Source organism: Mytilus edulis, chromosome 2 (assembly GCF_963676685.1).
Source record: "Mytilus edulis chromosome 2, xbMytEdul2.2, whole genome shotgun sequence".
NCBI lineage: Eukaryota > Metazoa > Mollusca > Bivalvia > Mytilida > Mytilidae > Mytilus > Mytilus edulis.
The window spans coordinates 59230245-59246904 of record NC_092345.1 but is presented as its reverse complement, the minus strand read 5'-3'; the positions used below and the strand labels follow the sequence as shown (position 1 = coordinate 59246904).

At 32.1% G+C, this 16660-nt stretch overlaps 1 protein-coding gene across 1 annotated transcript; it reads right to left on the bottom strand.

Moving 5' to 3' along the window:
- Positions 1-952: 952 nt before the first annotated feature.
- On the bottom strand, positions 953-15313 carry LOC139512540 (vesicular glutamate transporter 2.1-like). Its single transcript, XM_071300224.1, has 11 exons — positions 15107-15313; positions 14141-14280; positions 12406-12523; positions 10319-10406; positions 9395-9481; positions 8719-8858; positions 7782-7931; positions 3399-3531; positions 3010-3120; positions 2222-2349; positions 953-1365 (listed from the first exon to the last, which is right to left on the bottom strand). Exons 1-11 carry the CDS (start codon positions 15260-15262, stop codon positions 1126-1128), a joined length of 1491 nt encoding a protein of 496 aa, XP_071156325.1. The 5' UTR covers positions 15263-15313; the 3' UTR covers positions 953-1125.
- Positions 15314-16660: the final 1347 nt, after the last annotated feature.

The following is a 16660-nucleotide window of genomic DNA, read 5'->3' as shown; positions in this document are numbered from 1 at the left end:
AAAATCTGTAAAAAGGTGCATTTTGTTCTATATAAATCTTATCTTCATCTATTGTCTTTTTGTTACTTCTTGCTTATTATCTTTTATTCTGGTTGAAGATGTATAATTTGTCTTCGTGTTTGGTGGTTGGTGACTTTTTCAAAAATACTCAGCATTGCCAATGGCAGTCAGCAGGGTTTCAGAACATCAGTTGTTCCACCTGTTAGTCAAATGCGTTTTGTAAAAATATACTTTTCAATTTTTGGATCTTTTGCAAAATGTTGTTTGTGCTGTATTTAGACCCCTTTACAACGAAATTTGTTTCACATGCACAAGTATAAAATTTGCGATTTTTATCCAACGCAACATATATATATATATAGGTTCGAACGTTGTTTTCAATTTAGACTTGTTTATATATTTGCAGTCGATTTGGTGTCACGATATCCCAGTAGCATGGGTTCGAATCCCGGCGAGGGAAGAACCAAAAATTTGCGAAAGCAAAGTTACAGATTTAACTTTGTTGGGTTGATGTTTAGACGAGTTGTATATATATATAAATATATATATTATTAATAATAAAAGGGAGGCGTAGGATAAGAAAGAAGAACATGACTCGCTGCTATCCCAAGTTATAGGGTCCCATTAACGTGTCCCAATTTAGAAGCCTGGAAATCAGTGGTTGTCGTTTGTTGCTGTGATTGTTTATCATTTTTTCTTTACAGGCCGTTAGTATTCTCATTTGTATTGTTTTACATTTATGACTTCGGGGCCTGTTATGGCTGACTCTGCGATATAGGTTTTGAATCTTATTATTTTAAGTATCCATATGCCGAAAAAGATATCAAAACAACGAAAACAATTAATAGGAAAAGTACAATATAACATGTATAACGTCACATCTCATTACACATTAAAGAAAAATACACGAATCTTCGGACAATTTGTCGTCAAAATACAACGCTAGATGGCGTCAAGACTATTTTATGTTTTATTGGTACTTTTGTGAAAACGTATCACATGAGTTGTTAACTGTAGATTTTGATTTTATGGACTATATCCATCATGGTTTGATCCTACTAATTTACTCGAAATACTCCTATTGTAACGTTTTATTTTCTAATTCACAACGACATAAAACCGTCTCTAAGTAGAATCATAACTTGCTAGTTTTTCAACAAAATTGTCATTCTCATTGTCGTTTTTGAACTTTTTATAGTCTGTGTCTGACGGTTGATTTATCACATCTAAAATATTACTTTCTTGAACACCGTCGGCCCACGGCTGTTTTTCACCTGATGCAAAAATACCGTAATAAATCACACCAGCAATATGTAGACAGCCAGCTACCATAAACACCTCTCTCCATGTAGTGATAAACGAAACCTGTAAAACAAATACAAAGAAGAGATTGATACTAACCAAGTAAAAGTGTAAGAGGTCGGCCGATGTTTAATAAATAAATTAAAATAAAAACGAAAACTGCAGAAATTGACTCCAAATACAGCAAGACCGTTTGCGTTTCCAGCTTTATATGCATCAACCTCCACTCAATCGAAATTTCATAATCATGAATAAAAAGCAATATAACAAAAATGACCAACTCTGAGGAAAATTCAATACGGAAAGTCACTTATAAAATGGCTAACTCGAAAGCGCGAACACACCAAACGAATGAATAACAACTGTCATATTCCTGACTTAGTACAATCATTTTCTTATGTAGAAAATGACGGATTAAACATGGTTGTATTAGACACAAACGGGAAACTGAGTTCAACCACAGAAACATGGTATCAGGCAACCAATTAATTTGTGATTGACTGTAATTCTAAAGTAGTCTGGATTTGCAAGAGCTGAAAAAAAACTAATTGATATATGTAACACTATATGATAGGAAGAAGATATGTTTTTGCTGATACATAGAACGTTGACAGTTGGAAAGTTTGAGCCATCGCCTTCGTCCAGGATTCGAGTTTGAACACATTCCAATGTGTCAATATCAAGGAAAAGATCAAGATATGAAGCAGACCTTCTAGACGCCGAAGTATATTGTATTTCAAATTCAATATATGCGACATATGCACAAATTCGAATATTAGTTATTGAGGTACAGGACATCATTTATATATCTGAAAGTAAATTAAAAAAAATGACATGATTTGTTTTCTGTTTATCTTTAAAAAGGTTCGTGGTTAATTCTGCTTCATATTAATACAGATTAAATAAAGTCAGAATATACCTCTAATCTACTACGTAGGAGGGATACTAGTAATGTACTTATTGTAGCTCCAGTTATGCCCATTCTGGTTATTCCAGTCACAATGCTGACGTAGGTAGATGATAGGTCTAGGGAATTTGATTTGAACCCTGCAAATAATAAGTTTTTATTAACAAACATGCACTTAAATTTATTTAGATATAAAATTCAGAATAAAAATGAAAATGCTAAAAACATTCTTGGAACTAGTACAAATCTATTTAATAAATTGGTAATACTGTTATGCGAATAGCGATAATTCTCGCATATATCATATAAAAAATACTTATATTCTCACACTGGATTTTTTTAACCAATTTCTACACGTTGCCAGAGCGTGTGGTCTTTATAATGGAATTTAAACCACTTTTACTAAAATATGAAATAGATGTAGAATACCATCTTTTGTAATGTATTATACATCTTACAATGTATTCAAAATAATTTTGTCAACAGAATTGTGTTAATCATACACTGCAATGTTTTAAGACATGTTGTGTTTCTAATTAATTAACTAAGAAAAGAAAATATCTTAAGAGATGTGTATCGCAAAAATCGAAATTGAGTATGTCGTAAAACCGCAAAAAATAGTGAGATTTTTTTTAAAGAAATCGCAATAATAAAATTTAAACATTGATCTCTTTATTAAATGTAAAATGAACGGATGGGATAACTAGTGGCATATAAAAAGTGTGCGGATTACATAAACGATAGCGACATAACGTGGTCATTGATATTTAGTAGATTTTTTTTTAGATATTATTATTTACCTGAAACTGCTAATCCACTTGCACCAACCCCAACACATAGCATAACCATGGCCGCATCAATATTCTGTATATAACCTAGGCAGAATATGCATACTCCCTCAATACCATAACCTACAAAATTATACATTTTTAAAAAGTCATACATTTTTTTTCAAATTAAAACCTGAAGAGGTGTAATGCCTAAAACAGGAAAATAAACAATAGGTTAGAGAGAGCATATAAATATAATAGTAAAAGATCAAGACTGGTGCTCAACAATGGCATCTAAGATGTGGTTCAGGGAAGATTTAGGGAGCAAAACTTGCAGATTTTAGGAAGTCTAGCATTTTGTTTTTTACTTAAAATAATTTGATCATAGTGTTTAAAGTCAAATTTTAACTGATACTTACCAGAACACTGCGCTATTTTGCGCCCTACAGTAGTACTAACAAAGCCAGATTTTATAAGTTTATCTATCAGAACTCCTCCAGTAACAGTAACTAATGCCATACATATAGCTGATAGCGATGACAGCAATCCTATCTAAATGAAAATAAGAAATGTATTTTAGTTATTTAGCATTCGATGGAAATGTACGTCCGTCATACGGTAAAACATACGTGGAATTCTTTCTCTTCATAAAATTTACCATTTACTTAAAGCTCTTGCCCTTTATGAATACGCGAATTTATATATATATTTACCGAGAAAATGTGGAAATTTGAGAGTTGGTTATATTATTTTCATTGGCAAAATATTTAGAAACACTCTATCGTTCACTGGGGTAAAGCTGATGACCGTAACTGCATTCACGGTCATCCCAAGATGTCGGATGAAAAATTAGGTCAGTTTCTGTATTGTCTGTTAAAGTGTTTCTATATCATTTTCTTTACAAATCATACATTGAAACGATGTAAATTTATAAAAGAATCACTCGGAAATCACTAATTACTTCTGAGAAATGTGCATGAAACGGGAATTTCGATTTGAAAAAATCGCCAAGATGACCGTAAATCACAATCGAGATGACCGTAACAGAATCAGCAATTCATAACAAGGCTGACCGTAACTGCTTTTAAGATGACCGTAATTTTTAAATGATGACCGTAACTTTTAAAGGATGACCCTCAATTCTAAGAAATATCCGTATTTATATAACTATCTTTTTGTATCAAATGATTAATCGTGTTGGTATACACATATTAATATGAAAGCTTTATCCTATAGGTAGAAGAAAATAAGACGTGCTTCAAATGCAAAGATTACCATATGTATCTTTTTTACAGTAGAGGGTTCAATTTTTAAAATGAATTTGCCAAAAGACATACGGTGCACAGCCTTCAACTGCTCGACAAAAGATTTTGTTTTTGTTTCTGGGATTCCTTTTAATGACATTTAATAAATACACATTTTTAAAAATGCCAAAAAATTGCATGTACACCCATTGATATTATATCGTCTTTCATTTTGTCGTGCAAATAAAATAACAGAAATATTTTGAAAATATCATTCGAATAAACTAGTGAAGTCAGGGGTTTCATTATCTTTCATGTTGACTGGTACTTTCCACGTTTCTAGGTGGTACTTTTCAATTTATTCCATGAATATCTTATATAAAAATTTCTACATTTAGGCAGTACTTGTCAATAGCATAGGAGGGTGAAAGTACCGGGTACCGCCTCTTAATGAATGGCCTGGTGAAGGTGAGCTCAAGCAAAGTAGATCCTTAAAATAGTATTGTACGAAAAGCGTATCACAAGGCGGAACGTTGTCAATTTGTATATATACAGAAATGTTATTCATACAGTCAGGATTCTACTTCTTCAAAATTATCTCCCCATTACGCCAGTTCATGCTCACAGTCGTAGAAATGGAAGCCATTGTAGGGATGACGCTCTGCCAATTATGCTCTTGAAAACTGATAAATTTATCAACATAGCACCATTACGATCAATCGTTATATGTCAGTTATATTTTAAAATACAAATGTATCTACTAGCTAATGAGCATTAGTTAATGATCTTGTCTGCATTGATTCAACTTAAAAATATTGTCTGTTTGGATGTCAGATGGAATTTTTGAAAATTCTTAAGCATTTAAAAAAATTTTAATTAAATATTTCGTGGAAGGGCAGACTAAACATTTTCAGTGGTTGAAGATTATAAACCCTAGTTATCACACACACATTTTTATCATCCAAATTAAAAGACTGTCGTCAAGTACTTTTAGAAAAAAAAGGTATTCGAACACACCTACTCTGTTTTTGTGATTCATTAGATAGGTATCTCAATTGACCCATATATTTCATCTTTTCGTACTGTCATTTTTTTACGTTATAAAGTCAACCTGTAGCTTTGATATATAATAATGATAGAATCTGAAGCGAGATGCTATATAAAATACTCTTGCTTTGTACGTTTTAAAAGACAAAATATACACCCCAAACATGCCCTAACATAAAAAGGTGCACTCGATTTTTCTCTTTTCGATACAATCGTTACCTGTTTTGGGGAATTTTTTCTTGATTCACATTGAACTAAAAGATTGATATGTTCTCCGTCCGTGATAAAAAAAAAATTCGGAGGTTATGCATTTTCTACATCCAACTTATAGATACTATATATAAAAAAGAAGATGTGGTATTATTGCCAATGAGACAGCTATCCAGAAAAGACCAAAATGACACAAACATTAACAACTATAGGTAACCGTAAGGCCTTCAACAATGAGCAAAGCCCATACCGCATAGTCAGCTATAAAAGGCCCCGATAAGAACCATGTCGTCGACTTGATATCTTATTGTTTTGCATTACTATGTAATAGATACATTGAAAACTTATGCAAATGGTGTTTTTAAAATAAGAAAATTGTCTTTTTATTTGTTTCTATTAACTTTTTAAAATTTTGTTACTATATCAAACATTACAGTTAACTTTTATCGCTTTCTCGATAAACACAGAGCTTCGATTCTTTTGTTCTATTTCAAAAGTGTTTCCGCCTGCATATATCAAGACAAATTAAGATTTTAATCTGCTTCCTCTGGACCCATACACATGGGCTCGATTACCAAATATTCGTATGTATTATTAATGTTTTTAATGCTCCATTTATTGACATTATGTTTTTCTGGTCTGTGCGTACGTTCGTCCTTTCGTCTGTTTGTTTGTCCGTTTGTCCAGCTTCAAGTTAAATAAAATTGAAACTTAGTACACATTTTCCCTATGGAATGATCTTTTTAATTCTAATGCCAAATTACAGTTTTATCCCATTTTCATAGTCCACTAAACATAGAAAATGATGGTGTAGATGAGGCATCCGTGTACTAGGGACACATTCATGTTTCTTCAAATTTTCGTCGTATCGCTGTAAATTTGTGTTAAAATTTTAACGTCGATATCAATAAATATTTCATTGTTTACGAGAAATATGCAATAAACTATCATTGTTATAAATCCTAAATATGGCCAATTATATTATAGTTTAAAAAAAGAAATTTATGAAACATATTTATATCCGCTAACCGAGTCCCTATTGAGATCGACAAACTCAACAAAAAAGCTTTGAATACAATACGGATTGGTCGTCCTATATAAATTACAGTCAGTCTTTACAAATTACGGTCATCCTTTACAAGTTACGGTCATCTTTTTACCAATCACGGTCATCCTTGTTTTATGTTACGGTCATCTTGAAAATATTTTGATTATGATTTACGGTCATCTTAACGATTTTTTCAAATCGAAATTCCCGTTTCATGCACATTTCTCAGAAGTAATTAGTGATTTCCGAGTGATTCTTTTATAAATTTACATCGTTTCAATGTATGATTTGTAAAGAAAATGATATAGAAACACTTTAACAGACAATACAGAAACTGACCTAATTTTTCATCCGACATCTTGGGATGACCGTGAATGCAGTTACGGTCATCAGCTTTACCCCAGTGATCGTTTGCCGATTGAAGAGAGATGGTTGCTGCTTAAATGTAAAGCTATTGAATCAATAATATATTATGGTAAAGTTTAAATCATCCTTTCGAAAGTTTAACTGATGCTATCGTGATTTGGCGAACTGTTATGTAAATCCATTGCCACAGATGACCATGACTATATTCCAATGTTCGTAACCACAGTCCTGTCTTTGTTTCCCTTCATTTTGACATTTTCGGAAAAGCAATCAACAAGTTTGCCCTCGTCATTAACATTCGTCGGGTGCCGCATGTATAGCAGGATATTTTTATTCTACCCGAACACCGCAGGTCGATTGTTAGTTTTATTTGTCGTTTATTGTGGACTGCTACTTATAATTCATTATTATTCATTGGATACCCAATACGTGGGTTTCGTGTGTACAATGTGAACCATGAATTCAAATCTTCAACGAATTACAAATTTTCTATAGGCTTTGTAATCGTCAAAACCACAAAAATCAAATATCAATGAAAATGCAAATTTTCCTCAATCCACGAATATAATGAATCCACATTTTTTATCTTCTCAACGTTCTTTGCTTTGTCCCTCAGGTGTTATTCTAATTTGTCCTTTTTTTATGTCGATGATAAACGTGACATAAAAATAGGCAGGCAACAAAAAATAGTTTTGAGCTGTAACGTGACTGAACAATAGCAATATGTGTTACATAATTGCCATTTATGATAACGAAAAAGAGCTATGGTATTTAGCTTCTTATTCTATTTGTCAACACTAAGCTGTTTATTTCTTTAGAGTTAGTCATTTTATTTAACACGTTTTTCCTGTGGTTATGTAGTCAAAGATAAAAGTATTAAATCTTACTTCAAAAATGCTGAGATCAAACAAATCTTCCATATATTGAGGAACAACAGTCCTGACAAGAGATATCATCCAATTTCTTGTAAAACAGGCAACAAATATGGCGGACACAGGAACCGAAGTTAAAATGTTTTTCCATGGAATACCTTTGACCTATAAAAATATAAAAAATAAGAAATAGGAAAACATTAGATAGACGTCTCTTATTGATATCCGTCCCTCTACTTACAGTCTGAATTCTGCTTCATTACTTGTAACGACCTGAATTCTATTTTCATACGTCTTTTTTGGATTTTTGTTTCGTTTTGTTGTCTCATTGAAAACGATTTGATAATGATATGATTTCTCATTCTAGTGTTTTCAATTGATTTACAATATCTCGGAGTTAAAATATGTCGGTATTTTAAACTTGTTTTCTCTGACTCTCATACAAACGAGAACAAAGGAAATAAAAAGTATATATTTAGAATTTGACAACCTTAGAATCATATTCAAAACAGTGCGGCTGTGGCCATTGATTGACGACCTTAATAATCCCATTGACTGGGACAGATTAGGTGAACGTGTGTCTGTAACGACCACTGCTCACTATTTACTTATTGTAGAATTTAAACTGTGGGGTAACCAAAGGTTCTTAACGCCTTCAATACTAAAATATTTCGAAAAATTAATCAGGAATAATCTTTATGTTTTGATTTATATTATTGATATAAATCATAACATCGTGTTATTCCTGATTAATTTTTCGAATAACTTCATTTAGGTGTTGAGAATCTTTGATGACCCCACAGTTTAAGTGTCTTTAACAAGTACATAGTGAGCAGTGGTCGTTACAGACAAACGTTCACATAATCTGTCCGAGTCAATGGGATAATTTAGGTCGTCAATCAATGGCCACAGCCACACTGTTTTGAATATGATTCTAATTATGTATACCAACCGTTTGAGACGAAGGTTTCTTTGTTTTAGCTCGTTCTGAATCAAACAGTAATCGTTCCGATGTTGACAAATGTGTATTGTTGGATGGAGAGTCTTTGACTGTGCACATAAGTAAAGTGGACCATATTATTCCTAAGCAGCCTGTAAGAATATGTTCGGATGTGATAATGTTGACTCGTACGTTTTTAAAAAAACAAATGACCATATTAACTTTAAAATAAGCGGACACAAAGTCGATAATCGAATTCATAAGTCGTTGAGAGATAAACAAATCCTGGCAAAACAAGTAAATCGACCAAAACAAAAAAATTCATTTATTGAGAATCAAAATATTGTAATAAATTCTTTAACCAGCCAATCCATTTAATAAGGTATCAATTAAATGCGAATTTGATGCGGAAAATTGCCAATCAGTGCGCTAGTTGCAATTATGTAACTATATAATGACTGGTACATAATTTTCCTTGTTTTATTGAATAAAAAACTTTGGTAAACCGGTTCAAGTTAGAGAAGGGTAAGATAAAGTCAGTAGTTGCTTCATTAAACTGTTGTGTCAGGAATTAAAACAGAAATAAAACGATAACTTCAGTTTTAAAAGGGAGTATTTTAATAACCGATACAAAGCACTTCTTGGTGGAAAAATCTAAACTATCAGATGGACGCTACGTAATTCTTACCATAAAAATAAAGTGGTGCGTTCCAACAAACACGACATGACAATGCACCAGATACAATAAAAGCTACTGCTGAACTTAATGATGACCCTGAAATAGATGAGAACTATAAATACCATGTCTCGTATTCCTATTCCTATGACGTCTTTCATTTAGAAATGCATTGAATAATATGGATGCCTTGCATGTCACATAGCACAATAGCAATGTTGTTTTTTTTTGTTTTTTTTTTTTGGCTCTTTTTTTTTCTTATAATGTGTTTGCCGTATATCCAACTGTTATTATCTCGTACACCTTAAATTATTGTGTTTTTTTTTATCAAGACCAAAACGACATTATACTCTGTCTGTTTTAAATGAAACGATATTAAAACAAACCCTTAGCAATGCGAAGATTTTTTAAATCATTCAAAACTAGTTCAATATCTGGTGGTCATGATACGAGTATAATTCAAAAGTCCTATTCGTGGTCAAAATGCTTAATAAAAATGACAATGTCTTTGTTTTTAGAAAAAGTATATTATACTGTGTGTAACATCTCAACGTCTTTTGGTGTTTTGTGTAATTTAGTTGCTGATATGTATAAGCTCTGCCTCATTTAAATTGTAAATTATAATATACAATAATATCTCGGCGTCACTGGTGAATCTCATGTAGACGACGAAACGCGCGTTTGATGTATTAAATTATAAGCCTGGTACCTTTGATAACTAATTATATAGGCCAGAAAGAGAGAATTTACAATATACTGGAAAATGACAAGGCTTTTTAAGAAAGCGCTTTATTAATAAAACTGGATACACTTTGGCGTTGATAAAGATTAAAAACGTTCATTGATTTTCTGTTCTCATGGTTTATACACATATTTCCATAAATAAACATGTTTGTGTACGTCAATCGGATTAAATACATTGGAATACACTCTTACCTGCATATGTAAGCGTTACCATTCTTGATTTTTCAGATTTCAGTGACCATGCAGAAATCACACCATTTATAGAAGAATAAGCTGGTCCCTGGATATTGAACAATAATGTTGTTATAAAGATGATAAATGCGCCATCATATTCTCTTGTTAAACAACAAATAACTAAACAGTCAATAAAAAAATATTATCTGTACATCGAAAGTGACATCCCTAAACTAGACTCATCACCTCATTTGTACTTACATATGCAATACGACGTATGCGTTGTGCGGAGCACTATATATCTGCTTATCTAAATAAACACATTTGATATTTCGCGTTTTTATTGGTGGGTTTCTAGTTGATCCGTTTTGAGTTTTCTATTTGTGGTTTGTATACTGGTGTTTGACAACCTTAGCTTCTTTTGGTCCTTTATGCGTTCACTCATAACATAAGGTATACAAATATTGGGACCATAACAACTATACACATGGAAAAAAGTATTGCAACACCAAATTGAAATTGAAATTAAAAAAACACTTTTTATTTTTTTGTGATATAATTTGGTAAAATAGAACTAATCAAACATTATTTAAGTATCACCTGAGTTTAATCAATAAATATCGACTCGATAAGTTTTTATCTGCCCATGCAGCTACTGTACCCGTAAACAATAAAACATGTTTTCATCCCTATTGTTTTCAACACTTTAAATAACCAAGTTTTTAAAGTTATGTGATTGACACCTTGTAATGGGTCCTCGACAACTCTAAACTGCAGCAAGATGGCAGATTATCAGCATGAGAGAAGCAGGGATGTCGCTGAAACAACTGCACGTATTTTTGGTCATCACCATTCCAAAGGATTCCAAAAATAAGGCACTAAACGATGTTAAAGACTTTCCGAGATAAAGAAGACCCCCTATACCATTTGCTATGGAAAATCAAGCATAATGAAAGTTGGTCAGAAGGAAACCCATTGCATACAATACAATCCTAAAAAGAGAGTGGTGGGCATACATGAGCCTTTTAACAAGAACTGTTCGAGATCGGCTCATCGCTACTGACTATCGTGCGATAAGACCATTTCGGAGACCTTTGCTTACGAACAGACACACAGTTTTCCGTATCCAATGTAGTGCAGAGCTCGCTAAAGTTGAAAATTAGCATCGTGGAGGAAGATTCATTGTTCCAATGGAATTCGGTTCATCTTCCTTGGACGGATCGTAGCCCGGATTTTAACCATATCGAGCATATATGGGACACTATTGGGCGTAACGTGCGCGAAAGGACACCCCAGTTCAAACACATCATGAAATAAACAATGCCCTTCATCAGAAATGGTTGCTGCTACCTTAGCAACAAATTAGTCGATTTTTGGCAGGAATCAGAAGACGTTTAGATGCGGTTATCCGTTTGAATGGAGGCTGCACACAAAGTACTAATTCTTTGGCGTATAACGATCAACCATGATGTGAACAGTCATCTGAAGATTAATTTTGAAATGTCTGACATTGTAAAGTTCGACTACAGTAAAAGTTGTAAAATGCATTTTTTTTTTGTACAAAAAACACTTCATTTTGTTATTAAAACTGTGGTTATATAAATCATTTTTTTTTTTCAAACATTTTTTGTTCGTTTCAATGCCAATGTTATCATAAACTATGTTTCAATTATATTATACAAATATTTTATTATATTTCATCCAAAAAAAGAGGCTGATTTTTCAAATTTTAAAAAATCAAGGTGTTGCAATACTTTTGTCCATGTGTATATAATGGTTTGAATAGACCTACCAATAGTACCTACGCCCAATTTGTTTAAATGCATTGCAATATCGACGTTATTAGAATAACATGATTTAGAAACAACAAAACGTGTTACCTTTTCTTCCTTTTTGAGTTTAAGCAAATAATTTCCAATTATAAATAAAGGCAGCAGTAGTATACCGCTGTTTAAAAGTCATTGAAATCGTTTGAACAAATGCTGATTAGGTGGAAATGGAATGTTCATTCAATCTAGAGTTACTGCCGGCGTATACAGTTTCCTCTACATACATGTACCTTAAAGACATTTAGTTATATGTAGATGCATTTTATCGATACATACCTCAACCAGTCCCTGTAAAAGTCTGATAACCATTACTAAGGCATACTGACTGTTCTGTATGCAAGTTGGAAGTATAATCAATAATATACTGGAGGAAAAAATTGATAAACCACAAACTCTGTAAATATAACAATGTTATAGAATACGTTTCCTTGTTTGGATATGTTCAGCGCTATCAATGTTGTACCTGCGATAGAGCTACTACGTTATTATTATTATTATACTTCATGTCAAAATAATATCAAATACTAGGGATGTCAAAACAAAGTTGAGAAATCGCCTCGTCCCCGAAAAAGTTGACAAGATAATATGTTTTAATAATAAGAACATATCCGTTGTAACTAGAATCAGTAATTTCTAATCATCACCCTTTGGTAGTCATTAACATTTTTCTACGGTTCCCAAATCCTGTTGTTTGAGTTATCATTTTTTATTGTAGATATTAATTAATTACTTAAAATTATTATTGTCCGTTTACATAATTAGCATCTTGAGCCATTAATTATGGTATAAATATCTATGGACGATTGTCTAGTGCACAATGTTGAGGATTTTACGTTCATAACACAACGACTCACAATACATAAAATGGGATTAATTTTGAGTTTCAATTTTGTAAATGTTTTACCGAGCCAGTACTCGAGTATGTATCGGTAAATCCAACAGGTTCTCACAGAGCTGACATTCCTAGTAAATACTCTTTTACCATTCACGAAGATGTTTGCTCAAGTGTGCGCTTTATAATATACGAATGGTTGTTATGTCGTGACGTCATAGTTTATTAATTTGAATTGGAAATTTAACATACAGATATTACAGAGTACTGAGTATAATAAATTGAATAATACATATCTTAGAGTATGCTGGAGCAGATTGTTGCCCCTCAAAAAGACACATTTTTAGCCTCAGTTAAAATGGTTTCTAAGGGTTAAAATTAGCTCTATCACACTCTCAGCAATGTGTTATTTATGTAATGTCGTCGGAGGATATAAATCATACTTTTATAAGTTCCAAGCTGCATCCTTACCATTAAGAGATACCTGTGTTGACTGTATTTGTAGCTTTGTGGACGTCCATCGGTAGTTTTACTGTTGCAAATTATGTTTTCCTATCGACGCGTAGCGGAGACAGGTAAGCGGCTATTGGCGACAGTAAAACGACCGATGTTTTACATTTGTCTTTTCGGGACCTTTTATAGCTAACTATGTGGTCTGGGCTTTGTTCATTGTTCAAGACCGTACTGTGACCTATAGGTGGTAATTTCTGTTTCATTTGATCTCTTGTGGAGAGTTGTCTCATTGCATGGCAATCATACTACATCTGCTTTTTTATATGATAATTTTGAATGCTAGACTACTTTTTTTTTGTAAAACAATCACTTATCTCAAGGCACTAGAATCAACCAAGTGAAACGAAAATTCTAATTATTATTTGCCAAATACGGCTTTGTATTTGTCTTGTTTATATGTCTTGTTTTCTCGAGGAGGATCAAATAACAGAATTAAGGATGTTTGTTATCTTTCAAAATAAATAAATTATATTACATTGTGAAATCGCTTGATATTATTCAACGATTATACTAATTTGATAAGTTAGTTTCGGTAAATTGTTTTCGGCAAGGATTTATGTCAACCGTGAGAAGATTAAACCCGAATAAATACGGGTACATGATACTTTATGATTTAGATTTTAAATTAAATATGTTCTCATGTCCAAGGTATTTTTCAGTACTTACTTCACAGGTGAAAACCTGGTAGCTAATAATCCCCCAGGAATCTGTGTAAACAATTCACCAAAAAAGAAAGCCGTATTGAAATATAATGTACTTTGTACTGTCCAGTTCAGTGATAATCCGCAAGTGGTTTCTGCAATACACTGAAACAAGAAAGAAACTAGGTACAAAGCTAACATAAAGAAAATTACGAAATGGTTAAATCAACAAAAATGTTAGAGCATGTAAAACAAGAAATTGTTATACGAAATATATAAATCTTTTTAAATCACAGGGATAAACGATGGATCTTGTATGACAAAGGACTTGAATATGAGGAATATCAAATAAAAACATTGCTGTATACGTGTTGTTATCTATAAAGCTAGACATATATTGCATTGACACCCGTCTATGGCCTATACCCAACTATCAACGTGTATTTTTTCCACTTTACAGAACAATGAAATAATGTGTTCGTGTTGGAACACATATTTTAGGTCCTTCATTCTGCCAAGAACAAATCTTATAATAATTCTTTCATTTGAAATTGTCATTCCAGAATATTTATTTCATTTGAAACTTCAATTCAATGACATATCATCTCTTTTCATTGAAATTAAGGGTAAAATTATCTGAATCTTTGCGAAGAATATTTAGATAAATTAATCTAATTAAGTTACAATAAATTACAATATTTGTTTTCAGTAATGCAAGAAATATGTGTAGTTATTCTGTTCTCTGTAAAGCTTTAAATATTTGCTTCAGTGATCAATAACAATGATCCAAGCGTTAGCATTGTAAAGACATGTAATTTACCAGTTGCATAAACTTTCATTTATCAAGTTTCAAATGGTTTTAGTTGTTTAAATCCCTGTTCTTTGACTTTTAGCTGGACAGTTGACAACATTTCACATATCATTGTCATTTTTAAATCTTGAGTGTTTCCATCATTTGTCTACTAACTATGAAGATAACTAGTATACATACATTTTTGACGATACTATCAGATGTGTTAAATGACCTGTTTTTCACGTTTACTACATTGACCATGACCATAGCAAAGACTGAACGGAATCCAACAACTAACAGGAGACCGAAGAACCCCATAAATGCAACAAGGAAACGTTTTGGACAACACATCATGCCTGTAATGAGAACTTTATGTAGTCAAATATATGGTAAATGTATTCATAAAAGATAAACTTAGATGACAACTAATGTCTGAGATAATTTTGGTTTTCCATTAATTTAGTGAAAATTCGAAAACCACAATAATGGCTAATAGTACATTGGACAAATTTGGACAACTTTTGATAAACTAAAATATATTAGAAGGACATCGTAAACGGGAATGGCTCTACATAATGTTTTCTGATTAGCATAAAACCTAAATATCAGTAAAAATAAAATTTAAGCTTTTGACAGCATGAATTATTCTGTTTAATAATAACAAAATACAGTTATATTTATTTCGAATACAATTATGAAAATTAAAGCTGCTTACCTTTGAAAAGTATATTAGCTAAATATTGAGCTGAATTACGCTAAAACAAAATGATCAAAATCTAATAGTGTCAGAACAGCCACCGATATTTGCTCTTGTATATTTTGATTAAAACGATGTGTTATTGTTGATGGTTACATTCGGATATGTCTTTAGAAATTAAAAGAATTATCGTGTAGTCTACATGTTTATCTATCATTATTTATCAGTTATTTTCACTGTTGCAAAGCAAGTTTTCCTTTTCGCCTAAGGAAACGATTTTATATTGTATATTGTTGAAAGCTTTTAAAGGAACTTCAGGTTGTCCATATGAATATAAAACTTTACAACGAAATATCAACGAATAAAATGATACAGATATCTGCTTATGCTTTAAATTCCGTAACGACAAATAATCCATGATGTTTATTTAGGTATAGATTTTGGGTACTGACTTCGTACATATCCTTAATTACGTAATAAAGTGTTCTTTTATTTGAATTTGTAAATTATTAACCTTTACTGTTTAGTCCATTTTTTTTTTAATATCCTTTTGATGTGACTGTGTACCTATGAATCCCACCAATGTCTTGTTGTGATGAGGTCATTGTATTCACGTCTTTTACTTTTGAGTGTGTGCTTTGTTTTTATGTCATTTTGTTTTTCTTTGTTGACATATTTATGGTTTTATAGTATTTATGGTCATATTAACACAATGCTGACTGCTTTATCCCTATTTTTGACATTTTTACCTATCATGACTTTGTTTGTTTTGTTCTCACATTATTGTCGTATAATGGGATTTTATGCGATTGTCACCCAAGAGAGAGGTTTACTTCATAAGGAAGTACCTTTAGCAAGTCAGGAATATGACAGTTGTTTTTCTTCGTTTGATGAGTTTTGACTTTTGACTTAGGCGAGTCTGTACGGGTTCAAAGGGATCATCTGTAAAGATGGTAGCAAAATGTTGCAAAAAAGATATACCGATAATTTTGTATGCATAGAAATGACACAAAAAATATCTAGGAAGTGTAGAAAATAATTGATTTATGCGTGAA

What these genes read in the sequence shown, in the direction of transcription:
- LOC139512540 (XM_071300224.1), bottom strand. Translation starts at nt 15,262, where the DNA reads ATGATGTGTTGTCCAAAACGTTTCCTTGTTGCATTTATGGGGTTCTTC. An exon ending in GGTAACGCTTACATATGCAG is followed by an intron (nt 9,482 to 10,318) that starts GTAAGAGTGTAT and finishes CATCTATTTCAG; the next exon opens with GGTCATCATTAAGTTCAGCA. An exon ending in AAGTGGATTAGCAGTTTCAG is followed by an intron (nt 2,350 to 3,009) that starts GTAAATAATAAT and finishes TATTATTTGCAG; the next exon opens with GGTTCAAATCAAATTCCCTA.